At 44.7% G+C, this 27,829-nt stretch overlaps 1 protein-coding gene across 1 annotated transcript in view; it reads right to left on the reverse strand.

Annotated features, from left to right (window-relative positions):
- Window positions 1-1,012: 1,012 nt before the first annotated feature.
- The window catches only part of GPSM1 (G protein signaling modulator 1), a 139,297-nt gene continuing 112,480 nt past the window's right edge, over window positions 1,013-27,829 (reverse strand). Inside the window, 5 exon segments of the mRNA XM_043986814.1 lie at window positions 1,013-4,614; window positions 4,617-4,749; window positions 12,622-12,830; window positions 14,576-14,657; window positions 14,660-14,736. Coding sequence (XP_043842749.1) covers window positions 4,538-4,614; window positions 4,617-4,749; window positions 12,622-12,830; window positions 14,576-14,657; window positions 14,660-14,736 — 578 coding nt within the window. The 3' untranslated portion in view covers window positions 1,013-4,537.

Below are 27,829 nucleotides of genomic sequence, written 5' to 3' on the forward strand. Positions count from 1 at the left end.
ACTCTATCCACTGCGCCACCCAGCTGCCCTGGATTTGTTAGCTTTTTAGCACACCCTCCCAATTCTCTAGAGTTCATTTGTGAGCTTCACATCTTGACCTTTCTGGGAGTCCTGTTGGAAAGACATCCCTTTTCCCCTTTCCAGAAGATCCTGAATCTCCTGATTTCCAGTGTGCTGGTTTTATCTGCTAATATGCCTATAGAATGAATTAATGAAGTTAAGGCAGACTCTTGACTACTATAGGGGTGGATAAAGAATCCAGACTAAGGTCATTTAGTTAGGTTTTTTTTTTTGTTTGTTTGTTTTAGTGAGGCAATTGGGGTTAAGTGACTTGCCCAGGGTCACACAGCTAGTAAGTGTTAAGTCTCTAAGGCCGCATTTGAACTCAGGTACTCCTGATTCCAGGGCCGGTGCTCTATCCACTGTGCCACCTAGCTGCCCCCTCTAGTTAGGTTTTAATAGCAACTATTAGGGAGGCCCTATAAATTCATACTACCTTGAACATTGGTATAAACAGTGGATGTGGGTCTTCCATAAAATGATAACCTCTCCCTTCTTGCAAGTTCCAGTCTTTAGTTTTGCTCCAGGTTTCTCCTAATATGCTAAATATCATCAATTCAGAATTTGTCATTTTTTTACAGGCAAGGGCAAAAACTAACATTTCTTTTGTGTTGCTTCAATAAATAAATGATTTACTAAGAAAATGAACATAGTAAACAATTATAGAACTATTAAACCTGCGTAAGAGAATGATTCAATCACCTATCTTCTACATTTAATACACAAATAAATCACTTATCTATTCATGAAAACAGATCCCTTAAAAAAAAACCCTCTACTATTAAGATAGCACTGGTTTCTTTAGGAGTTTGAAAGGGAACACATTTCATTTCTGTATAAATGAAAAAATTCTACAACTCAAACTCATCACCAGTCCAAACTGACCGTGCCCCCCTTAGTATGGAGGGAGTTCTAGTAAGTTCAGACAAAGTCAGTGTCACGAAGGAGATCAAGGACATCCAAGGATTAGTTATATTCATGTGTTTTGAGGTAGGAAGAGTCACATCGATTCAGAAGGGAACTGAGTCTTGTTGGATACAGGTTAGACCACAAACATCTTTTATTATGCACAACCCCCCCCCCAAGGCTTTAATTACATACTTACACATATATTAATTCATTTGGCAGATCTTATTATTTATTTTTAGAGAAAACAAAACAAAATGTACCTCCAGGATTGGGAAGTCCCACTTACAACACAACCAACGCAGATGTAAAAAATAAATAAGCTTGAACGTTCAAGTATGTGGTAACTTACTAATGTTTTGCTTGGCTTATTATTATTATTTTCCCTTTTTTTATTTTTGAAAGCCAGACTCTCCATTTTCAGTCCTTTTCTGCCTAGGTAGAGCTATGCCCTACTTTGGCCCAGACTCTTATTTTCTGTCCTTTGGCCCTTGAAGAGGGTCCTTTTCATTCATGGCTTGATTGTGAATAAGTCAGGTCCAGTCTTATGTATCACCTGAACCTGCTCTTTTGGACCCAGGATAGTAGAGAGGGGAATGGATTGTCAATCAGCAGACCTGGGTTCAACTCTATTATACAACTTACTATATGACCTTGGGCCATTTTTCTTTTAATTCTGTCACCTTTGGGCTTGTTCTACCAACTTTCCAGGGATCAAATAACATAATGCTTGTGAAATTGATGATTTATCATCTTTATAGTTATTATATCCTTTTAGGATAAGACAGAAGTTTGTCTCACAGTTCATGGAGGACCTTGAGATGAAACCAGAAAAGCAAAGACAGGTATTGGACAGTCAGCTTGTGAGGGAAAGGACTGTGTCTTCCTCTTCTGTCTCATTTTTCTCTTGCCTCCCCAAGCTTTGAATAGTAGGACGTGACCTTGAGAGGTTGAAATCCAGGGGGTAAGAGTAGGGTGTGGAAAGGAGAAATAGAGCAGGGAAATCTTGGCCTGGAGCTTCAATAAACAAACATCTCCCACAATGGCCCTAACCCAGATTTCTTATTCCCAGTGGGGAGACCTATTTCTGGGCCACTGCCCTTCTAAGAACCACATGTCACTGGGAAGATGTCTGCAAGTCAGCTGAGGGAAGGTCATTCTAGCCTTTCCCAACTGGTCCAGGGCAGCTAGAGCCAGTCAGCTGCTTTTGTAAAAATCCTGTGAATTCTCATTTTATAGAAGCTGGGTGTCAATGGCCCAAGGTAACCACTTCTACTGGGAGCCAAGCAGTGGGAGGGGCTATTTATAAAAAAAAGTCTTGGAGCATGAAGAACCGGCCTTGGCCAATAACCAATTGCAGCTGTCCTTATCTTTGAGGGGTGGGTGCTGAGTTGCTGTCAAAACCCTAATGGATCTGCTGAAAGGTTCACGTCACAAGTGAACTCCTATCCCTGTGACCCCAAATCATCCTCTTCCTGTTTCCATCCAACAGTTTTCCTCTTGGGATTTAGCTGGAGGGGAAGACTGACTCATTGGTGGTTTTTTTAAAGTTGGTAGAATGAAGAGCTTCTATGCTTACCCCCAAGTCGACCAAGGGTGAAAGTTAGAACACCCTTTAAAAATTACAGGAGTGGAGACACAGAGGACATTTCGGTTCATTTCCCCAGCTTCCCACCCTTTCTCCCTTCCTTGACCTTGCTGATATAGGAAGGGTGGAGGGCCAGGGTTGCTGTGGAAGAACTAAATTAACCTAGCCTGAATTTACCTTCCTAGAGGAACTGGGATCTCAGGGCAGAGGGGGTGGAGATTCCATCTGGTTCAGACCTGCCAGCAGCCTTTTAAGCCCAAGTTCACGGTTAGCCTTCTGTTCCCCAACTAGACCTTCCAAAAGTTTGGGCAACAGATGAATATCCTTGAAAGTCAGGGGTAATGGGTAAACAAAGCACCTGCTGCGTTTGCATTCCTGGGCTTTAAAAACAGTGCCTGGATTTATCACAGTCCAGTGTTTAAACTGGGTGGATGTTGATAGACTCCCTTTTCTAAGCTGAAAAAAAGAAAAATTGAAGCCAGAAGCAGCTGTTCCTCCAGCAATGCCTTCATATTCCATATTCTCTTGCCTCAGGAGCTGAGGAACTAAGCTCTTGCATGTCCAGGTGGCCTGGACCACTCTGCTCACACTCCTGGAGAAAGAAGACTCAGGAGCAGTGTGTGAGGAAGCAGTCCTGACCAAACCTAAAGACAGTGGGCCCTAACCAGTGGAGGGGGACTCATGAAGGCATCCTGATAACCTGGAAAGGCATGGGTGCACTGGTCTTTTCCTCCTGCCCCCATGGGCCTACCCAGGCCCTATCAATCCATATCCCACCACCCATTCTAGGGGTTTAAAGTTCCATGGCTGAACTGGCAGTATTGTTGGGCTTCTGGTGGGAACATCTCTCCTTTGTTCTCACCTTTTCCTGTCTTCTATCTTAGCAATACCAATGATGCCCTATTGGTGGGGACCCTCTTTTTGCTGTTCATGGCTCCTGGGGAGTTCAAATGGATGCTGGGAAAGTGGACAACCAGATTGGAGATGGGAGGGAGTCCAGGCTTGAAACTGGTTGGTTTTTTGGCTGTTAATTCAGACCTGGCATGGGTTGCATTGTCACTTAGCCAGTGACTCTCAGTAGGTACACAACCAGTGCATGGACTCTGGACAGAAATGTCTTTAACACCTCATTACTGTCTTTTTTTTTCTGGGGCAATGAAGGTTAAGTGACTTCCCCAGGGTCACATAGCTGGTAAGTGTCAAGTGTCTGAGGCCGGATTTGAACTCAGTTCTGTCTTTAACAGCTCCTTGGGAGGTTTTCATCATGGTATGGGAATCCTTTGATGAATCTCCATGGTTGGCATGCCAGGTGGGTTCACACTTGGTCAGGGACAGGAAAGGAACCTGGTGAGTTGAGGGATACAGATGGCTCAGAGGGGGCTGATACTATATTGCACTTTGTCAGGTTTCTGGTCTCAGTGGGATGGCTGGAGGTTGGGCCAAGGGGAAGAGTGGGGATTAAATGGGGATTAGCTGGGCAGAGAGCTAGGGCCAGCTTGGCTGCTTTGTCAAGGCAGCTTCTGCCTGCTTCTCACTACTCATGTACCAGGTCAGGGAAAGCAGCAGGGATGGGGCCAGCTGTGTCGGAGGGGCCCCATCCTTCCCCATACTTAGTCTGGGGTCTCTGGCTTGACAGGGTGAAGGAGAGGACCAGTTACTCCCTTGTAAGATTCTAGCACTGTCTACCCTTGGCCCCAGAAGATGCCCTTTGAGGCTATGGTAAGAAGGGCTGGCTGTTCACATCTATTTGGGTTTCCAGTGCCTGGCTGTGACCTTGTCAAGCTCAGCCATATGTCCTCCGGGGTTTCTTGGCCTCTTCTGGGACATGAGGATCTGCACATGGTCTGTGGTTTCCCTAGTGCCTGGAGAGAGAGGAGAGAAGATAAGAGGGTCTCTCTTTCCCCAGATCCTAGGTGAGGGCTCAGGGATGCACAGGTGTGTTCCAGCTGCACCTGTCCTGGGGTGTCCTCCAGTGAAGGAGCCTTAGCTGGCATTGGGCCGGCACTGCTGCGGGGCATCTGACCGCATGTTGGCCGCCACCTCCTCCTCCTGGCCAGAGCAAGATCCACTCGCTGCTCATCCATCCGCTTGGCTTGTACCCTCTGTATGAGGCTGAAGAAGTCTTCGTCTGGCATGGTGGGGCCACGGGGCATCGTGTCAGGTGGGGCACAGCGCTGGTCATCGATTCTGGAGGACTGGACCAAAGCAAGGAAACAGAGGCAGGGTTAAAGATGATCCTCATCTGGGCATACAGACTTTACACTTGGGGAGCTGCTGGTAAAACCCAGGCTGCTTTTTTGTTTGTTTTTGGTATCCAGGGCTCCTCTGCCCTTTGTGCCATTCAGATGACTAATACTCAGTTATAACCTTCCCTAATAGAATTCTCTTTGAGGCTGACCTTTAAGCACATGTAAATTTTATACTGAGTCACGAATGTAGAGAAACCACAGAGCAAAGTCATGTACCCCATGGATTGACCAGCTTTTATCTCTCTATCTCTCTATCTATTCATCCATCCATCCATCTTTCCATCCATCCATCCATCCTTCTTTCCATCCTTCCATCCTTCCATCCATCCATCCATCCATCCATCCATCCAGCCATCCATCCATCCATCCATCCATCCATCCATCCATCCATCCATCCTTCTTTCCATCCTTCCATCCTTCCATCCTTCCATCCATCCATCCATCCATCCATCCATCCATCCATCCATCCATCATCCATCCATCCATCCATCCATCCATCCATCCATCCTTCTATCCATCCTTCCATCCATCTATCTGTCCTTCCTTCCTTCCTTTCTTCCTTCCATCCATCCATCCACCTATCTACCTTCTTGTGACATAATCACAAATACTCCAAATTTTGAGGTTCAGAATGAGAAGGCCAGTTGATTCACGGACCATTGTATGTACATAACACAGGAACTGTTTTTAGACTCTAAAAGATACAAAGGCCAGTCCTGAGCAAAACTGTGAAGTTGCCTGAGTTCATCTTGTTACCTTCCTCCTCTCATTTAGGTACTCCTTCCTTACTGATGCTGCCGGCCTCCCCTTTCCCCTCCCAGCGCCTACATGCGTATGCTCTCATTTGCCAGGTTTTACTCTCCTATCCCTGTCATGTTACAATTCCTCCTGAGGTATTAGCGGCTCATGATGGTTGATGGCACAACCCTTCCGGGGGAAGTTTACCAGGTCTGCTTAAACACTTTCAAGATTTAGTAGAAAGAATCTCTAATGGTAGAACTTTAGCAATCCAGAGGTGGGTGGGTGGGCCTTCTCTGCCCTCTGCATGTCCTTTAAATCCCAGGTGTTGGTGAGGTTGTTACTATTTCAAAGGGATGAGCCTTTTTTTTTTTTCTGGGCAATGAGGGTTATGTGACTTGCCCAGGGTCACACAGCTAGTAAATATCAAGTGTCTGAGGCTGGATTTGAACTCAGGTCCTCCTGAATCCAAGGTCAATGTTTTATCCACTGTGCCACCTAGCTGCCTCCTTGAGCCATTTTATACAATTAGATCCTTTCATTGTTGGCCATCTGATATTCTTCCATACCTGGGCACTCTCAAAACATCCTTCCCTCTAGTCCTCACAGGGGGTCTGGCCAATATAAACTATTATCACCAGAGCTAAAATTCTCTGCAAGCCACCCTGCCCATAATAGGGCTATTTCCATCTTGAGCATGCAACGTCATATCTGGAGAACGGCTAGACAGTGAGAGAAATAAACATTGAGAGAAGAATGGAGCCAGGATTTCAGGACCAGAACTCCTCATTTATCTAACCCCATTTATCCGGTTTGAGAGAGCTACATCAGGGGCAGGATTGATGGTGTTTCATCCCAGAGACCAGACCTGGCAGCTAGAGATGAGGGGCTTTGCTTGTCCTCTGGGCTTGGCTTGGCTCTCCCTAAGTGTAATTTATAGACAGTTCCTGCCCTGGGGCCTCCTGGAGCCAGCTCAGTGTAAATTGTCCATGATGGAAAAGGCCAGTGCTTACTTACTTCACTGACGTGCAAATGGCAATGGGATAGCTGAATGTCAGGAAGATCACCCCGAAGCTACATTGCACACCAGACTTGGGGCCAAGGACATGCAGAGTTAGGATAGACTAGACTAGATTAATTTACCGTCACTATCTTAATGTGCAACTTTGAAACTGAGGCAGTGGATGGAGTGGTGTCAAGCTCAAATAGAAATGAAGGCCCCCCCCCAAACCCCACATAAGAAAGAATCCCTGGGGGCTGCATATTGACTTAGTAGGATGAGGACAATTGAAGTAGGCAGTGTTTACACATGTAGATTCATGGTTCAGTGCATCTGAGATGGGGCTTCTTTGTTTCTAGAATATTTTGTTTGCTCTTTTTTTTTTTCCCCTTCTTTTTTTCTAAGTAAGTTTGGGTCACAGGGTTTCCTCTGTTGGCTTGCTGAAACTTGTATTTTGTTGGAATTTTTATTTTCTGTTAAAATGAACAAATTCTATGCCTGGTGGAACATAGCCCCCACCTTTATCATTGACAGCTTGAGCCAGCAGACCCTGAGATGTCACAATCTTTTTCAGAAAGTCAAATGGAATAGAAACCTTCTTCCCTTTCTTTCCCCTTTCTCTCTTTCTAGGTCTAAATCCATGATTCCTATCTCCTCAGCTGCTCTTTCCTGCTTTCTGCTGTTCTCCTCGCCTGGGACATCCTTCTTCTTCCTCCTCCAACTATCCAAATCCCACTTAATTAACTGTGTGAGGGCAAACACTGTGGCATACTCATCTCTATGTCTTCTACTGGATCTAGTGTGGGGCTGGGCACACAGCAGGCACTCAGGAGAAATTTGCTTGTGCCCCCACAAAACCCACCGGACTGTTTTAACCCCACAGTGATCCTGTCTCCTGAGCCTTTTGGGCAATTTGGCAAATGACGATGGACTATCTTTATTGCTCTCCAATTGTTCTAAGTAGGTGAACTTTATCTTCTCTATGGAGACTGTAAATTTCATAAGGGCAGGAATTTTAATATACCTGGAACCATTTGCCCCGCTGAGTCCCTAAAGCATTTATTGCTTCTGTTTATCCTAATGGACTTGTCCAATCTTCTTCATATGCATCTCATCTCCCCAGTGACTGTGAGTTTCACAAGGGGAAGGATTGTGTCTCTTCTTTCTTTGCCTTCTCCAAAATTTTGCAGAATGAGGAACAGAACAGAATGAGGTGCTTGGTAAATGCTTGTTGAATGGGTAACCAGCCAAGTCCCTTGCTTTCTCTGGGTTTGTTTCCTCTATAAAATGATGTAGTTGGACTAAAATCAGTGTTCTAACCTGTAGTTCATGGAATTTTTTTTTGAAGAGAATTAAAAAGAGTTTATTAAACTACTTCAAGGCAGGAAAACCTGGATGGGCTCATGTCTGCAGATCAGCAAGAGTTTCCTACTCTTTTTTTGGTGGGTGGGGGGGCGGGGCTAAGTGACTTGCCCAGGATCACACAGCTAGTAAGTGTCAAGTATCTGAGGCCGGATTTGAACTCAGGTCCTCCTGAATCCAGGGCCGGTGCTTTATCAACTGCACCACCTAGCTGGCCCCAGCAAGAGTTTCAAGATGGGGCCAGTTTTTATTGATAATTTTTTTTGAAGAGATAAAGACAATTTGGATAGGTTCACATTAGTAAAAGGGGATGGGTGCAGCTAGGTGGCACAGTAGATAAAGTACCGGCCCTGGATTCAGGAGTACCTGAGTTCAAATCTGGCCTCAGACACTTGACACTTACTAGCTGTGTGACCCTGGGCAAGTCACTTAACCCCCATTGCCCCATGGAAAAAAAAGGGGGGATGAACCATTGCATTTCTCCCCAAGGTAGCAGATACTTGATGTTTAACAGGTAGAGTTACTTGACAGATAGAAGGGAATACAAAAGCTGAAGCCTGGTGATCCCTCCCCCAACACTGATTGACAAGAAGGGCCAGGAACAATGGGTCACAGGTGTAACGATTGGAATAATGCCACCTGCTGGATACTTACTGTAGAAGAGTTCTGCCCATGAAGGGAAGGTCTTTGAGGGCAAGACCAGGAGTCTTTTCTTCAGGATTCAGGAAGTGACGCGGACTAGTGGGAGGAGGAAGGAAGAGACTGGCGCTCAGTCTCGCGCTCTTTTCCTCTGGACTCTGGTGGAGAAGGGAGCTAGAAATGTGCTCTCCCTTTAATAGATAGAAATCTAGGCCTTTTTCTCTCTCTTTACCAAATTCTTATTCTCCTTAATAAATGCTTAAAAGTCTAACTCTTGCTAAAGCTTATAATTTATTGGCGACCACTCATTAGATATTTTAGACAGTTTAGCTAGAATTTTAGCCCTTAACACAGGGTAAGCATAATTTTCATGGAGGCTAAATTTCTGGTAGTACCTGTGTAGAAAAACATGGATACCCCAAATTGCATGAACCTCCAGTTATCCAGGTACCCAGAGGACTGTATATGGACTTGGATGACATAACAACAATCCATTGCAGTGGCCAAGAGCTGACCCTCTGAAGTAGTTCCAGTTCATATCAGCTTATCCACAGAGATTCTCCCCTGCCTTCGTCTTACTGTTTATGCTCAAGGCTTGAACTAACAGTTCAATTGCCAATGGAATGAGGAATCCAAGTGTTTGTTCTTATGAGCACCAGTGTCAGATTCATGATTGTACAAACATTCACCAGGGGAAAAAAACAAAGCCTTAAATTTTAACTGTATTCCCTAAAACTATGACTCTGCTTTTAAATATCCCCTTCCCAAGTTAATGCTGGGGTCTCTCTTGAGATTCCCCATCCACGTATGTCTATCATACTGAGCACAAATATGATGCTGCTGCTAGTGGTGATGATAGTGAAAGTACCTTTCCATGGCACTTCAAAAATTCTTCCTTCATAAATATCCCATGGAATGGGGACTGAAAGCATTGAATACCTCAATAGAGCTTATCTCTGAGCCTTAGTTTCCTTATATGTAACATAAGGAGGTTGGATTAGATGACCTCTGAGACCTCTTCTAGTTCTAAATTCTATTGTCCTCTGAACTGTATCATCAGTAAGCATTTTTTCTCCATGGGTCTGCTCCCAATTCATTAATGCCCTGAGTAGGAAATAAATGAGAGAGCAAACTCAAGAAGGAAAGAATAAGCTCTGAGTCATGAAATTGTTTTTAAAATATATTTTGATATGGGGCAGCTAGGTGGTGCAGTGGATAGAGCACCGGCCCTGGATGCAGGAGGACCTGAGTTCAAATCTGGCCTCAGACCCTTGACACTAGCTATGTGGCCCTGGGCAAGTCACTTAACCCAAATTGCCTCACACACACACACACACAAATATCTATATCTATATCTATATCTATATCTATATCTATATCTATAGATATAGATAGATAGATAGATAGATAACTGTATTTCAGTATATTTGATTTTCTGTGTAATACTACAAATTTTATTTTATGCATTTTGAAACATTCTCAGAAGGGGTCCATTGACTTCTCTGGACTTCTAAGGGGCCCATGACACAAAAAAGGCCAAGAATCCCTGAACTAGATGGTTCCCAAGGCCCCTTCCATTCTTATTTTCCTGTGACGCAGAATGGATTAATCCACAAGGGCTGTGGAGACCATTTTTTTCTAAACTCACTGTCAGACAAGGATATTCCTTTCTCAAAGCCTTGTGAAAGTAGGCTTCCTTGAACAGTTTTTGACCAAACATGAGATAGAGTATATTATAAAATGCAAAGTGGATGATTTTGATTATATTAAATTAAAAAATTTTTGTACAAACAGAAGCAATGCATCCAAAATTGGAAGGGAGGCAGAAAGCTGGGAAACAATTTTTGAGGCCAGTGCTTCTGATAAAGGCCTCATCTCTAAAATATATAGGGAATTAAATCAAATTTATAAGAATCCAAGTCATTCCCCAATTGAGAAATGGGTCAAAAGGATATGAACAGGCAGTTTTCTGATGAAGAAACCAAAGCTATCTATTCCCATATGAAAAAATGCTCTAAATCTCTAATGATTAGAGAGATGCAAATTAAAACAACTCTGAGGTACCACCTGACACCTATCAGATTGGCTACAATGACAAAAAAGGAAGATAATAAATGTTGGAGAGGCTGTGGGAAAATTGGAACACTAATGCATTGTTGGTGGAGCTGTGAGCTGATCCAACCATTCTGGAGAGCAATTTGGAATTATGCCCAAAGGGCAATAAAGCTGTGCATACCCTTTGACCCAGCAATCCCACTTTTAGGTCTTTGCCCAAAGAAATCATGGAAGGGGGAAAGGGACCCACATGTACAAAAATATTTATAGCTGCTCTTTACGTTGGTAGCAAGGAATTGGAAGGTTGAGGGGGTGCCCATCAATTGGGGAATGGCTGGACAAGTTGTGGTATATGAATACAATGGAATACTATTGTGCTGTAAGAAATGATGAGCAGGAAGAGTTCAGAGAAACCTGGAGGGTCTACGTGAGCTGATGATGAGTGAGATGAGCAGAACCAGAAGAACATTGTACACAGTATCATCAACATTGAGTGTTGACCTACTGTGATGGACTATATTCTTCTCACCAATGCAATGGTACAGAAGAGTTCCAGGAACTCATTGATAGAAGAAGGATCTCCAAATCCAAGAAAAGAAAAGAAAGAAAGAACTGTGGAGTATAGATGCTGATTGAACCATATTATTTCTTTTGTTTTGGGTGCTGTTGTTTTTTTTTTTCCTAGTTTGAGGTTTTGCATCACTGCTCTGATTCTTTCTCTTGTAACAGGATTAATGTAGAAATAGGATTAATGTTATTATGTGAATATATGTGTGTATATCTATATCTATATCTATATGTATAGAGATATATAGATATAACCTATATCAGATTACCCTGCTGTCTAGGGAGGGGGGGAGGGAGGGGAGGGAGGGAGAAAAATCTGAAATTGTAAAGCATGTATAAACAAAAGTTGAGAACTATCTTTACATGTAATGGAAAAAATAAAATACCTTATACATTAAAAAAAAAGTTAAAAAAAAAAAAAAGAAAGTAGGCTTCCTTTTTTGGAAATCAGGGAAATTAAGAATGCATGACTATTGCTCTCATAACACAGTCCATAGTTCTGCCATATTTAAAAAGAGAAAGTCAGACTGGATGACCTCTAAAATGCCTTTCTACTTTGATGGGCCATAGGATGGCAAGCTACCCCTAGCCACGATAGGGCTGTTTCCATCATGAGTGTGGAACATCATCACAGCTGGAGATGGTCCATGGGGCAATGAGGGCAGAAAGGGATTTTAGAGGTTATGCAGTCCCACTTTTTCATTTTAAATATGGTAGAACTGATGCTAAGAGAAGGGGAAAGACTTACTCGAGGTCATGTAATGTAGCAGAGATACTGCCTAAGTGCTTATTGATTGATTTGCCTCCTCTATCTTTATCTTGCCTACCCAGTTCTCTGCTTATTCAGGATCCTCTCTCCAATGTACTCTGGCTGGTGTGAATGAGTCCCTTTATCCAAGACCTATGCAATGAGAGGGAGGAGGGAGAAGTGAGGCAAAGGGTTCTTCCAACTAGTCTCCAGACTCTGTCCACTGCAGCGCTGTTGGAACTGTAGTTGGGGGACACAAATATGAATCTTATGAAATTGGTGGCACAGTAGATTGAGTGCTGGGACTGGAGTCAGAAAGATCCGAGTTCAAATGTGACTTTGGAGACTTAACTAATGTTAAAAATTGATTTTACAAGTACTTGGAAAAAATATTAATTTAAAAAATAATTGGGGCAGCTAGGTGGTGCAGTGGATAGAGCACCGGCCCTGGAGTCAGGAGTACCTGAGTTCAAATCTAGCCTTAGACACTTAACACTTACTAGCTGTGTGACCCTGGGCAAGTCACTTAACCCCAATTGCCTCACTAAAAAAAATAAAAAAATTAAAATGTTATTTCCAGAAGGACAAGTACATTTTACTGGACAGCCAAAAAGGGATCTATAACATGGAGAAAGTTAAGCATCCCTGGCCTAGATGATCTCCAAAATCCTTTTTGGTTCTGAATCTATTTATTATCTTATGATCCTACCTGGCACTTGATAAGCATGTTGAAGAATTCATCTCCGGGCTCTTGAGCATCCCCCTCCCCACGAAGGTGGCCCAAGTTGTTATGGGTGATCCGAAGGCCCGGCAGGCTGCCCACACTGGCACGCTGGTCATCCAGCCGGCGGCTCTGGGAGCTGGCAATGAGGTCAAAAAACTCCTCTGTCTGAGGGGAGGCCATCAGGGATGACTGAGCTGCTGCAGGAGAGATACAACTGTGAGAAGTGAATGAAGCAGGGAAAGTCCCCCTGGCTGGACTCTCATTGGGACTCCCCTTGAACTCTAGAGGGAAGGACAATCTCTTCCATTTGTAAAGTCCTTAAGGTTTTCTCAAGTGCTTTGTATTCTTGGTCTCATTTGGAGACCGAGGCTCACCAGAGCCTTGTTAAGTAGGCCAGGCAAAGATTACTGTCTTAGTTTTACAGACTGGGAAACTGAGAACCAGAGAGGAAGAAGGGCTTATGCAGATCAGTAGAAGAGATGGAACTACCAGGGTTTCTTGAGTCCCAGACAATATTCTGCCCATTATACCATCTAAATAAGGACCCAGTTTTAGGGAGATCTAGATAGCACAAGGATGTCTGCCAAACAGACATCATCCCATCACTCTACTGATATCGCTAACTCTCCCAGATTCATAGAAAGGCCCTGTATCTCTCCTGAACTCAACCTTCTTGCCTCCATTAATGCTGACCCTACTTTCCATAGGAGTTTTAAGCACTGGGCCCCTGAATGTGAGGGCCTCTTTGAGATAGGCACTTTCATGATCTGCTACGGAGTTTTCAAATGTCAACGAAGGTTGCCTCAATGGCTAACAAGGAGGAAAGGGAAAAGGGCAGCATTCCTAAGGTGAGAGTCATGGGGGTCAATCCCAGAGTGGGCCAGTTAGCTTTATTCTGTTCTCCTCACACTCACATGGATGCACAGACAGAAGGAGATCCCCTACAGCTGTTGAATCACGATGGTTTCCTTGCAACTGTGTGTGCGAAACCAGAATTTGCTGTTCCATCTGGATTCACTTGGGAAATCTCAGCACATCTGTGTGTCCCCTGCCCCAGATCAGAAGGTGACAGAAGGGGATGGCCTTTCTCCTCCCTACACGATGCCTCCAGGGATGTGGCTCCTGTGCCCTGATTGCAGGAGTGTGCCAGCAGGCTAGGGGGTAGGGAAGAAGGTAATTACATGCTTTTCCCCATTATTAAGCCTAACTTTTAGGATATGGGGGATGGGATGGGGGTGGGGGAAGGGATGTGATATTACTTTCAAAAAGCCCTTTGCAATTGATTTGCATGGGTTCTTATCTTTGCAAATCGAGCAGCTTTCTGTTTTGCACATATACGACCCAGTAACAGACACCCAATGATTACAAGGAACCGGGTGTAATTATAGTCCTTTAATCAGCAAAGGGAAAAGCCAGAAATTGCATGATTCACCCATCTGCCTGCTCTTTCTCTAGCTCTTTATATCCCCCCACCCAGCCCCGTCTCAGAATCTCTGGTGCTGATGTTGCCCTTCATCCACATGGATGAAAACATTCATGTTGCTGTGGCTGAGGCCAGGTGTCTCTGAACCCAGTCCACCAGGGAAGCTGCCCAGGTTGGACCAGTTTAAATTATGCTCACTGAGAGAAGACTCTGATACTTTTGGGATATAAAATCTTTTGCCCAGAAATGGTGTGATGGATTGAGAAGCAGCCCAGGTTGATGGAATAAACCATACTAGAATGAAGAAACTTTGAGCTTTAGATTCTAGCTCTGTCACCCAAATAACTTTGGTCACTTTTGGCAATTCAGTTCTCCAGTTTTAGCCTCTGTTTCCACCATCTGTAAAATGAGGGGCTTGAGGACTCTTCAAGGCTCTGACAGCTCTAACATTCCATAACTCTAGATCCTATGCTATTCCTGACCCAGATTTCTCTCTTAAGCTGACTTCCCACTTACATATTCTTTCCTCCAGGGTGGGAGTAGGGGTGTTAGCCTCAGCTGCCCCAGCTTGGCCCTCTTCCAGGGGACAGCGTTGGGTCATCCCATCCGGGTTTGCTCTGGAAACTTACTCAGTAGGTCAAAGAAAACTTCCTCATCAGATGGGGCACGTGGATTTTCTGGAAGAATAAGAGAGATGGGAGAAAAAGAAGAGAAGTCCAAAATGATAGAAGAAGAAGGAAGATAGACTTATCCATGAGAAAGCTGTCCTTTCCGCCCATCCTTCCTATCCTATCTCTCACTGGCTGCTAGATATAGGTCAGTTCAAGAGGCTGGAGTATAGGCTAATAAGAACTAGGATTAGATCTTTCCTGTTTCTATATATCCTTTGATCTTCTTTCTGGTACAGTCAGCAAGCACCTTAGTCTGAATTCCAGGTCTCTCTCTCTCTCTCTCTTTCTCTCTCTCATCTCTCTCTCTCTCTCTCTCTCTCTCTCTCACTCTCTCACTCTCTGAGTCTTTTCTCTCGTGTCTCTTGTTGTCTGTCTGTCTTGTTTGTTTCTTTTTTGTCTCTCCTTACACTTGGAACATATTAGGACTCATGTAGTAGATGTTCATTAAATATCTACTGGTCGCATTTATTTGGAGTATTTTTTTGTGTGTGAATAGAATATTGTTGATTGTTGGGAGATAATTAGAAATGAGGACATGGCTCCTGCTTTCAAGGAGCTGATGGTTAAGTCACACCAGGCTTGTGGGTCATCACCAGGAAAGCCAATACACTTGATTGAAGATTTTACACCCAGTAGATAGGAAGGCAGGGTGATGTGGGAAGAAGAGTGTTGGTCCTGAAGTACTGGTATGCTTTTTTTTAAACTTCTAGGTCCAGTCCTCCCACGCCCCATACCCTTATGCTCCTCTATTCTTGTGTTCAGTGTTGTGGACCAAAATTAGGTTGTGGGAAGTGAAGGCAGCAATCAGTGATTGTGTAAATAAATTTTCTCCAATAATTCACTGCCATCCTGGATGACCTCAGGAATGTGTTACAATTCACCAGAGCCAAAGTTAATTCTTTATTCTCTTGCTTGAGTCCTAAGGGGGCATATATTTGTGCATCTGTATGTTATGACCAAAATTCACCCAAACACTTACTGAGGCGAAAACTCCATGCGGACTATTTGCAGATGGCCCATGCCCATCCTTCTCAAGTTAGGCAGCCATTTATGGTCATTTAGAACCAACGAGGATACCATACCAACATTCTTGGAAAGAAAGCTGATGGAGAGCAATGCAAAGGCCAAGTTGCCTCTAACTTTGTGATAAGTGGAACAAACAATTGGTTCTTTAATTGTTTTCAAGTGTCTGCAGGCAGGAAGTTTTCAAAACACTTCTTTGGTGACTTTGAAAAGTAAAGAAAGCCAGCCTGTCAAGTTCCAACTAGCACGAGGGTTTATCTTATTTATCTCATGCTACAGATTCTAAAGGTTTTGGACAGACCTAAACTATTCTCTAAATTTGGTCCAGGTCTAACCGGACACTCTCAGAACATATTTCTGCACAAAGACTGTGCAGATAAAAGCAGGATGGTGTGGGGTAGCTAGGTGACTCAGTGGATAAAACACTGGCCCTGGGCCCTGGATTCAGGAGGACCTGTGTTCTAATCTGGCCTCAGACACTTGACACTTACTAGCTGTGTGACCCTGGGAAGTCACCTAACCCTCATAGCCCCACAAAAAAACCAAGCAAAAACAAACCAAACAAACCAAAAACCAACACAAATCAAAACAAAACAAAATAAAAAAGCAGGATGGTTCGAGGAAGACTAGACTAGTGATTTCCACAGTATAGGCAATTCCTTCCTTCTTCTAATGCACGCTGGAAGCTCAGAGCACCGAGAGACCGTGACTCACTGAGGGTCACAGAGTCAACAACTGTCAGAAGCTACACTTGTATTCAGGTCTAGCTGTCTAGCAACCAAATCATGCTGCCTCTTACAAAGGGGTTGCAAGAGTGTGTGGGTGGCTGCAAATGGCTCCTAGTAACTGAAGAAGAGAGTATTAAAGGGCTGAAAAAGCAAAAAAGAAAATGGGGAATAGCCATTTGTATGCACTGTCTGTGAGATGGATGTTGACTGGGATCCTCAAATCTAATGTAGGGCTCTCTTTATGTTTGGCTCCTTATCTGACTATCTACCCATCGCAGACAACAGTGTCCTGGGCAGAAACTGATCCAGAGCTCTGAAAACTTCCTCCAGAGAGTCTGGCTGCTGGGTACCATTCCTCTGAGGAACCACCCTCCCCACCCCCAGCCCCCAACTCCCGTCCTGTCAGCTGCAAACATCAGACTCACTAGCACCAAATTGTAGGCTTGGAGGCTTCTGTAAGGGAATCCTAAATGATTACTCTCATATATTTAGTCTGGGTCCCTGGGAAAGCCACAGCTGCTGGCCTGACCAAACTGGACAGATCAGGGCTTTGGAGCCTCGGGAACTGGCCCACCCTGGCCCCCAAGAGGGGTCAGAAGCCCTGAGGAGAGCATTCCCCACTACTGGAAGCTCTTCTCCTTACTAACTTCTGAAGGAGTATCTTTAGAATAATATTTACCCACAAGTGTGTAAGATTTTATATTTTCCAAAGCTTCTCTCAAAACTGCTCAAATGTCTCCTGGGTGAGGCCTCTCTTCATTCTCCCAGTTACTAAGTGCTTCTCCCTCTTCCCCATTCTCTCCAACCATTTAGGATTTATTTTGCATATACTTATATGTATACATTTTGTCTACTGTGTAGAAAGTAAGTTTCCTGAGGGTAGGGGCAGTGTCTTTTTTGCCCTTATATCTTTATATCTAGCATACAGTTGTCAATTAATAAATGTTTGTAGATGATTGATTAGTGTTTTAGGGGATTGCTATCCCTGTTTTATAAATGAGCAAAGTAGAGCCTAGAAGGAAGAAATGACTTGTCTAAGGTCCTGTGGTCAGGTTAGGACTAGAACCAGGACCCTTTCCTGGATTTAGAGTCCAGAAGACCTTAGGCACTTAATAGTTGTGTGACTGAGCAACCCATACCTTTCTATGACTCACTTTCCACATCCATAAAAGGGTTGGAAATGATGGCCTCTAAGGTCCCTTTTGGGGCAGCTAGATGATACAGTGGATAGAATGCTGGGCCTATGAGTTCAAATCTGGCCCCAGACACTTACTAGCTGTGTGACCCTGGGCAAGTCACTTCACCCTGTTTGCCTCAGTTTCCTTATCTATCAAATAAGCTAGAGAAGGAAATGACAAACCACTCCAGTATTTTTGCCAAGAAAACCCGAATGGGGTCATGAAGAGTTGGACATGACTGAAACAAACAAGTGAACAACAACTAGGTCCCTTTCAATTCTCTATGATCCTATGATCATTACCAAAAAGACATGACAGGCATAGACCCTATGCTGGGCTCATTACCCAGCCTCCCAACCTCAGGACAAGGCAGGGAGCTAAGTCCTCAGGTTACCCTTTTCAGCTACACCAGGCCACCCCCAAACCAGGTATTCCATCTAATACATCAGAAGTAGCAGGCAATGTCTCTTGGTCCAACAATGAGGATCCCTCTTCTCCTCCCAGTTTGGGATGCTGACATTGAGAAAATAGCACTTGTTCTCCCTCTAAATTTTATATCCAGACTTGGGGAGGTTGGGAGGGGGGATGAGAGAGAAGAGCAGGAAGACAGATCCAGAGGAAAGCTGCTACTCTTTCTGCAGATTCCTGCTCTAAGTGCTCTCAGCCATCATCCTGACAAGTCTATAAACAGAGCATTTCTTAAGCCCCTCAAGTTAGGGGTGAAGGGGGTGCTTTGCAGAAAGAGATCAGAGACTAGAAGGAATAAGGAGGTGGAGGCAGAGGCAGGGGCAGGCTGGACTTTTAGGGGATGTCTTAATTGGGGGATTATTCTAGATTAAAAAAAATATCACAGGGAAGGGCAGCTAGGTGGCCCAGTGGATAAAGCACTGGCCCTGGATTCAGGAGGACCTGAGTTCAAATCTGACCTCAGACACTCGACACTTACTAGCTGTGTGACCCTGGGCAAGTCACTTAACCCTCATTGCCCCGGAAAAAAAAAAATCACAGGGACCTGGAAAGAGAGTCAGTGTGGATATAGCGGGGGAAAAAAAATCACTGGACTGGGAATTAGGAGACCTGGGTTCTAGTCTCTCTTCTGTTCCGAATTTGCTGTGTGACCAACTTTCCTCTCTGGGCATCAGGTCCCTCCTGAGCAAGATGAGACTTTTGGACTAGGTGTTCATCCTAAACGATTCTGTGATTTTGAGATTATATATAACATTCCAGGATCCTACTTCTCCTCAAGGGAAAAGACCTGGTGATGCCTCTTCAGTCTGAAGAGTTATCAACTGAGAAAGGCTGAGTAAAATCTTAAAAATTAGGGAAGGGGTAGGGGATAAGCATTTATTAAGCACCTACTATGTGCTTGGCACTGGGCTAAGCTTTACAGATATTATTTCATCTGATCCCCACAATGAGGTAGGTCCCATTTTACAGTTGAGGCACAGGGAGGTTAAGTGACTTGCCCAGGGTCACAAAGCTGGTTAAGTATCTGAGGCAGGATTTGAACTCAGGTCTTTCTGATTTGAGGACCAGCCCTTTATCCAGTGTACCACTTAGCTGCCGGACTTGATTCCTTCCAAGCTTTGAGGAGAGGGACCCAGTCTTAGGAGAATTAGGAACCCCTTACAACCTGAAGGAGGCAGGTTTTTTTGGGGGGGTGGGGTGGGGAATGAGGGTTAAGTGACTTGCCCAGGGTCACACAGCTAGTAAGTGTCAAGTGTCTGAGGCTAGATTTGAACTCAGGTCCTCCTGAATTCAGGGCTGGTGTGCTTTATCCACTGTGCCACCTAGTTGCCTGGAGGCAGTTTTAAAACCAATCACATAGGAAGTCCTGCTTCTACTCAGCAAGGAAGAAACTTAGGAAACTAGTTACCCCAGAGGTGAGACAGGATGGGAGCATAAACAGGCTCCAGACAGGTTTAGGTAAATCCCTGGATGACAGAGCTGTGGCAGGTTAAAATGGATATTAGGGGTGTCTGGGGATGAACCTCACATATGTGATGGCATCAGGTGGAGTCAGGGACTTGGCCTGGAGGGAGGGTGAGGCTGACCCCAGAGGGTGTTACTCACATGCTTAGGATCTCCCACTCTCCATATATAAGCAACCCAGGAGCATTTCCTTCCCCCTGGGGTGAAGTGAAGGGCTGGGGCCACCTCCAACATCTACGGACCCACAACCACCCTTGTGGAGGCACTGGGGAACTCCCTATGCAGCTAATCCCAGGGGAGGGACTATGCCAGGCCAGAAATACTTGTCCCTGACCCAAGCAGATGGTAGCTTAGAGAGGAACAGAACTATTGGAGGACTGTTTGTGCAGCTAAGGTCAAGGAGAAGTGGAAGTATACTTTTTTTTTAAAACAGTGACCATTAAAGAATGTGGTTTGCCTGAAGTCTCACAGGCTATTACACTGGTTTATACCCCCTCAATCTGTCTATGGCCCACTCTGACTCTGACTTGGACACTCCTGAACTTAGGTCTAACTCCCCAATCTTTCCACTTGGCAAACTTTCCTGTAGCTCTTGAAATGGAAAGAATAGAGAAAGAGGTAAAAAGCATTTAAGGAATTGGGAATAAGCATTTATTAAATACCTATTATTTTCCAGGCACTGTGCTAAGCATTTTACAAGTCTTATCTCGTTTGAGCTTCACAACAACCCAGTGAGGTAGGTGCTAGTATGATTCCCGATTTGAGGAAACTGAGGAAGACAGAGATTAAGCGAATTGCCCAGGGTAACACAGCTAGTATCTAAAGCTGGATTTGAACTCTAGTCTCCCCAATTCCAGCCAGATCTATCACATTCTGCCATCTATCTGCCTCTAAGACTGAGAACAGACCATGGTCACCAAAGGAAATGTGGAATCAGGGATGTGTTTGACATTCTTAGGCTGGGTGCAGGTCCAAATCTCTCTTACACTCAGAGACTGTATTTCCTGGAATTCTACAACTGAAGGTTCATTCCTTCTGCACTGCCCTCTCAGCTCCTTGAAAATCCAAATCCCCTGGGAAAGAACATATGTCTACGTCTGTAACACCCATAGGGTAACTGAGTTTCAGATGTTGGTGGAGAGCAGAGGGGGAGGCCCTGAAGACAAACCTTGCTGCCTCCTCTCTTTTCTATCACATCTCTCTGCCATTCTCCCACTCACTTTCTCCTTGAGAGTTAGGGTGAAGGACCTTGTTTCAAATCCTTTGGGGACAGAGAATGGTGCTGATCTGGGAGGAGACCAGGTGGCCACTGGACTGTTTGGTTTTCTTGGGCACTTGGCCCAGGATAAGATGCTGAAGAAGCCTTAACTGCCTTAAGGGGAATTTTTACCGTCTGTTGTCACCAGCAGACCTGGAAAAAGCAGGTAGGAGGAAGCGGAGCCTAGAGCAGGCCTCGCTTCTCTCCGGATGGGCTGAGGGGTGGGGTTGGCCCAGACTTCAGGGTTGGGGAGGAATGTTCCCTTCCCGATTTTTCCACTCCTGGGGAGTTGCTCACACCTCACACAGACCTTTCAATTTCCTCTCATAATCTGTCCATGACCTTCAGGATGGGAGGAGGATTTTTCCTAGATCCTATAAACCTACGACTGGGGGCTGCCTGAATAGAACACACAGGACAAAAGTGACATCTACTACCTACTCAGAAGGAATCCTGGTAAAGTAAGAAGTGCCAAAGGACTAAGCTGATGTCAGGGTGGAGTCTTCCAGGTAGGAGGTCAGGCAGGATGTTTAGCCCTCCCCATTCCATTGTAATCTGGGTTGCTCAGTCAGTATTCTAGGCTCCAGGCCCACTCCCCCATCCCGCCCCATTCCCATTTCTGCCCTAGGTGCTTCCCTTTTTCTCCCTTTTCTGAATGTAAGAATGTGGTCTTTTCTGTATATAATAGCACCCAAGATGCCTTTCAGGGATATCTAAGATTCCTCAGACCAAGATCTTTTCTCTTGTGGAAACAATAGGGGGGAGACTCAGTTGTGGGTGTCCCAACCTCTGCCTAGCCTTGGAGTCTCTCACCTACTCATTACCCAGACAAAATGAAGCTGTGGATTCATTTTCAGGATGTCCTGTAGTCCTCACCAGAGGTAAAGTTGGTTCTGAGCCAGCTGCAAGTTATAGAATGTTTACTTACAGTAGATGCAGGGGAGTGGCCCTCCCATCTGGTATCCCTGTGTCTTTCTCTTTCCTTTTTTTTCTTTTCCTTTTTTTCCTTTTTTTTGGTGAGGCAGTTGGGGTTAGGTGATTTGCCCAGAGTCACACAGCTAGTAAGTGTCAAGTGTCTGAGGTCGGATTTGAACTCAGGTCCTCCTGAATCCAAGGCCAGTGCTTTATCCACTGCACCACCTAGCTGCACCCCCCGTGTCTTTCTCAAAGACCATCCCTCCTTCCCATCCTCCATTGCCCAGTCCTGGATAGTTTTCTGTGAGTCTGACTCAAGGTTCCTTTTTAAACATAGACAAGGTTATACACAGATGTTAATACTTTAGAGCACACACAAGGTCTCTGCACATTTCTAAGGTCAATCTATATCCCTATCCCAGCTACCAGTGCAATTTACTAATAACTCATGATTCTAGTTACTTAGCTATGTCCACTTCCATCCCAGGAAGGCTCAGGAGCTCAGCAGAAATTTGACCCATTAGGCAGAGCAATAAAGAGACAGGTGTACTCACTCACACAGCAAAGCACCAATACCATCCTGGTTTTGAATCAAGAAAACATATAGTTAGGATCTTTCTGAAGTAGTAGAAAGAGAGCTAGAACCTTGGTTCTGAATTCTAGATCAGTCACTTATTAGCTGTGTGGTCATGGGTAAATCGACTAACTCTTGTGAGATCTCATTTTCCTCATGGATAAAATGGGAATAATTACCCAAATGACCACATTCTTATTAGTTTGTTCTATGGAAATGTGAGTTGTTAGTATTAGCCCATTTCCTTAGCACTAATATTTTCCCTACTAGTTTTACTGAAGTCCACAAACCACACAATACCATGGCTCAGAAAAAAATCAACATTGTATTTATTACAAGTGAGGGTTTTTTTTTGGGGAGGAGTGGGAGGAAGTAGCATGGAGGAGTCATTGGGAAGTGACAGCCATGTGAAAAAGAGCATCAATAGGAGGATTAAAAAAAAAGAAAATTACAGATGACTCAAACAGTATTGGAAAGGCACAAAGTAGCAAGTGGAACTAAGCATATTACTAATGATACCTTACATGTGAAAAACAGCATACCATATGTCATTAAGGAGACATGTTATTGGAAAAAGAGGTAGACAGGTCATGTAGTAAGAGCAAGAGATCACAGACAAACAGACTGATTATTGTCCTGGTATCCCCAAAATATTGAGAGACCAACCTGAGGAAGTTCTTAGCTACATGATATAGTGGGTAGTGTGCTAGGCCTGGAGTCTGGAAGACCTGAGTTCAAATCTAGGTTCAGAGACTTACTAGCTCTGTGATCCTGGGTGAGTCATTTAACCTCTGTATGTATGCCTCAGTCTCCTCAACAATAAAATGGAGATCATAACAGCACCTACTTCATAGGGTTATTGTGAAGATCAAATTAAATCTTATTTATAAAGTGCTTAGTCTTATAGTAAGCACTTAATCCTCCCTTCTTCCTTCCTTCCTTCTTTTTCTTCCTTCTATCCTCAGAAGGTCATGAACAAGAGTAGCACAGAGTAAGAAGGCACGAATAGGTCTCAATCTATACTACTGGAGGGACCGTCTCATAGAATTATCAAAAATAGTATGAAATTGACAAGATTGGCTAGGGATGAGTTGAGTTTAAGGCCCAACATGTCTAGTGCTCACAAGATACCATTTGCTCGCTCTCTCTCTCATTCACACTCCAGCACGCGGCGTGTGCGGGCGCGCGCGCGTACACACACACACACACACACACTCCTATTCCAACCCCCTCATTCTAGAAGCCAAAATGCCCACAATTGCTCCAATAATATGTTGTCTGATCCTTGCCTAATCGATGAAAGACAGGCCATTATGAACCTGTAAAGGGAATCTTTCTGCAGGATCATGGTGGGGGGATGGGGATGATATTTGCCCTCAGTACTCAGTAACAGCTAAGAGAGGGTTCTCTCTTTGAAAAATTGAAAGAGTTTTCTTCCTTCAGTTGATCCAGAGGGTCTTGCTCTTGCCTCCTGAAAAGCTACAGGAGAAAACAGACTGCGCATCCCAAACCCTCACAGGTATACATTCTATGATCCCAAAGAGTTAGTAGAAAAATTGGATTAGAATCAAATACTTCCAATTTCCAAGTTTCTTAACCCAACAGTGAGGATCACTTCCCTTGGCCCTACTTCCATTCCTGGGACAAAGATGCTGTTCAGCCAATGTTGATGACTCCATGGCCAGATGCAAACAAAGACATCCCTGGTACTAAAATCTCTTATCTCCACCCACAGCCCCAGCCTGACCTGGAACCCCTTCCCTTCCCAACATCCTTTTCATGAGGAACATACAAGATTTAATAGGGCTAGATCTTGAGGAACAGCCAGTGGCATGCTTGGGTCCCTGTGACTTTCTCATGAAAATCTAAGAATTTGAGAGTTGGAAGGAACTTTGAGAGTTCATCTATTCCAACCCCACTGCCTACAGGTGGGTGACTCTGTAAATCACTGCATGGCGCAGAGGAATGAACACTGATTTGGAGTAGGAGGACCACGATTCAAATCCCAACACTGTCACCTATTACCCGGATGACTTTGGGCAAATCATTTAACCCTTCTGGGTCTCAATCTCATCATCTTTAAAATAGGGGGTTTGGAGAACCCCTCCCAGCTCTAAGATCCTTTGGACTAAACCCAGATGGTTGGCAAATTCTTCCTTAATGTGTTATCCAAACCTTTCTGGCCTTAATTTGATCTTCTCCCCCTGCCCCCTTCCTGGATAAAGTGTCTAGCATCCCTTTCCCACAAGCTCCCCCCCCCCACCCCACGTATAAACTGCCTAGCAGCCCCCTCACATAAGCTCTTTACTGCATTCAAGTCTTAGAACAGAATCATCCCACAGCCCCCTCCTCTCCTGACTGAACAACCCTGGTGTCTTTTAGGTGGCTGTCTTTCTCTCTTTTTCCCCACCTCTGCCCAGCCCTCCCCACTAACAGCAGGGTAATTGATCCGGCGGGAACCAGGGGAAAATGAAAACTCCCTTAAACTACAACTAAACTAAACTAAAATGTGTAGACTACACATTTCTTCCATTCCTCCCCCGCCCAGCCCCTCGAACAGCCTTACCAGCCAAGCTCAGAGAATCTACCCCTCCAACTCCAGATAATGGGCACTCAGATGCAAATGTCTTTCCTGACAAAAGGGAGGGAGACTGGCTTTGGGGCACTTTCTTGTAAGCTCTGACCTCTCAGCGCGCACACAGCCCCTGCTGACTAAATACACAAGGCAGGAAGGATAACGCACAGTGCTCCACAGACAGTACCAACGTCCCCAGTCCTCGGCTCTCCCTCCCCACGCAAAGGCGAGGTCATTATTATTCCGTTTAGCGGGAACTGTCCGACAAAGTTTTCCGCGGGCAGAGGAGTTCTGGAATTTCCCCGGGAGGGGGGCGTTCCTGGGCCCGAATTCTACATAACAAAAGAAACAATGCCCCCCCCACCCCCCGCCCCCAAAGCCTCCATCGGTCAGCGTTCCCAGGGACCCCGGGACACTCACTCAGAATCTCCAATTGCTTCTTTCAGTAGTCCGCCAAGAGCCAAGCTGGGGGACAGGAGGAGGGGGGAGGGCGAGAGGTAGCGCTGATCTTGGGTTAGTTAGCAGTTAGCACTGGGGGCGGCTGGACAGCCCATCTCGAGCGGCAGCCGCAGCAGCTCAGGGCGCAGGCAGCTGGAGCGCCTCAGCCATGTGAAAGGCGACTCCCGTGCCAAGATTCACCCTCGGCTGCCGGGGTGCCGCCGGCGCCGCCACCGCCACAGCCACCGGAGGCTTAAAGAGACAGTCGAGCTCTCCCGGAGCCAGGGAATTGTATTCTCTGCTTTTCACTGGAGCTTGGAGCCGGGACTGCGCGGGGTCCCTCCCACTCCTCAGCTCCCCGCCCACCTTCTCCACGCGCACCCAGACCTCTTAGAAACCGATTCAAAAAGATTATCCCCCTCAAATTCAGCCGGGGATCAGCCCCCTGGGCTTAGAGACAGAGGCGAAACTCCACTAACCCCCTACCCTAGTCACTCCGGGCCCCGCATGTCAGAGTTGGAGACATGAATCCTTTAGTTTCTTTGCTTGCAAACCAAAGCCAGCCACTAGCATTCCAACAGTAAAATGCCCTATGTTTCTGAGAGACACCTCTTTTCTCCAGGAGCCCCACCCTACCTATCCGGAGTTCTAGGAAGCACAGAATCCTGTCCGGACCTTGATTGGTAAAAATAACAAACTTGAGCCCCCAAATGAGATATGACAATAACACCTCTTCCCACTTTTACAGAAGTGGGAATAACGGGGTCTGCAGGTGTGGAACGTTGCATTTACTGTCAGATCTTTTATCTATGCATTGATCTATTTCGAAGATTTTTTTTCTTTTTCTTTCTTTTTGTAAAAAAAAAGCCAACCAACTTTGTTAAAAGGCATAACTCTGGGAAAGGAGGCAGAGAGGGTATACGGGGTAATTATAGGTGATGTAAAACCAAACTATATTAGTAAAATTTTATTTTTAAAAAAGGCTGGGGGGGAGGGCACATGCTAAACCCTCGGATTGTCTCAACATTTTACTGAAAGGAAGGAGTGCTTTGCAGGGAGTGGGGAGGCTTGATTGGCTCTTACGGAACCCTATGGACCCAGAAGGTTATCTTGCATACCATCCAGTTGAACCACTTATTTTTACAAATGGAGAAACTGAGGCTCACTGAGATGAAACAAATGAGCCTTATTATTTCAAACCAAGCTTCTAGTCTTTGTTGGACCCCAGGCTCTCACCTACTGTTCTGATTGTCGAATTCAATATTTGCAAGTATTTCCTTATTAAAGGAGGGCTAAAGGAAGAACTGATGGTGGCTGTCACCAGGGCTGAGCAGTAGCTGTAGGGTTTAGTATTTTCATACTCTAAATTAAGACTTAGAAGCATGAGAGAGGGTGTGGATATATCAGGTATTTATGTGGAAAGCTATCATGCTAGACTTAGATTCAAATGACCTGGATTTAAATCCTGCCTCAGACATTCACTAGCTTCCTGACCATATACAAGTCACTTCTCCCCTCAGAACCTGTTTCATCATCTGTAAAATGGGAATAGTGAAACTTGTACTCAATACATCACTGAGTTGTTGTGAGGAAAGAGCTCTGCAAACCCTGAAACCCTATATAACAACGAGCTGTTTTATTGTCCTGAAAATGAACTGATGTCAATGATTTGAGAATTGACACGTTGATCATCTCTATCTATTTTCCCTGACCCAGATCTCGTCTCTGAATGGAGTTGAGGGTAATTTACTGGCATCATCTCAGATTAGGGGCATCTTCAAACAACCTAAGCATCATTTTAATGACTCCCCTTTTCCTCACCCCCATGGACCCCAGGATTTATAGAGATTCATCTGCAACTGTTTATACTCAGTAAAAAATCCCACAAATTCATTTCCTGATCATATGAAGTAAGATGTCTTGAAATTTGTTCTTCAAACTTCAAGGGGACTGTTCTTGTAGTACCTGGGATTTAAGAAATAAACTCCTGTCTCCTCCAACCCTCCACAAGACTGATTATTATTCAGTGGTTAGCTATGTGATGGGAGCAGGTCAATAGTGAGCACTTTAAACAAGTTGGCATAATGGAAAAAAAATAGAGAAGAGCTATCAGGATATATCCAGTTTTTATTTTTTTATTTTATTTTATTTTATTTTATTTTTTTTTAGTGAGGCAATTGGGGTTAAGTGACTTGCCCAGGGTCACACAGCTAGTAAGTGTTAAGTGTCTGAGGCTGGATTTGAACTCAGGTACTCCTGACTCCAGGGCCGGTGCTCTATCCACTGCACCACCTAGCTGCCCCAGGATATATCCAGTTTTAGCCCTGATTTTTCCAGTGGGTGGACCTTTTGGCCAAAGATCCAAAAAGAATCCAGATTCCTTATCCTGGTATTCAGGTTTTCCATTACCTGGCTCCCACCCATCTCTCCTGGTTTATTTAACATTATTCCCTTTCATGCAAACACTCTCTATTCCAG

The sequence above is a fragment of the Dromiciops gliroides genome, chromosome 2 (genome assembly GCF_019393635.1).
Source record: "Dromiciops gliroides isolate mDroGli1 chromosome 2, mDroGli1.pri, whole genome shotgun sequence".
Taxonomy (NCBI): Eukaryota; Metazoa; Chordata; class Mammalia; order Microbiotheria; family Microbiotheriidae; genus Dromiciops; species Dromiciops gliroides.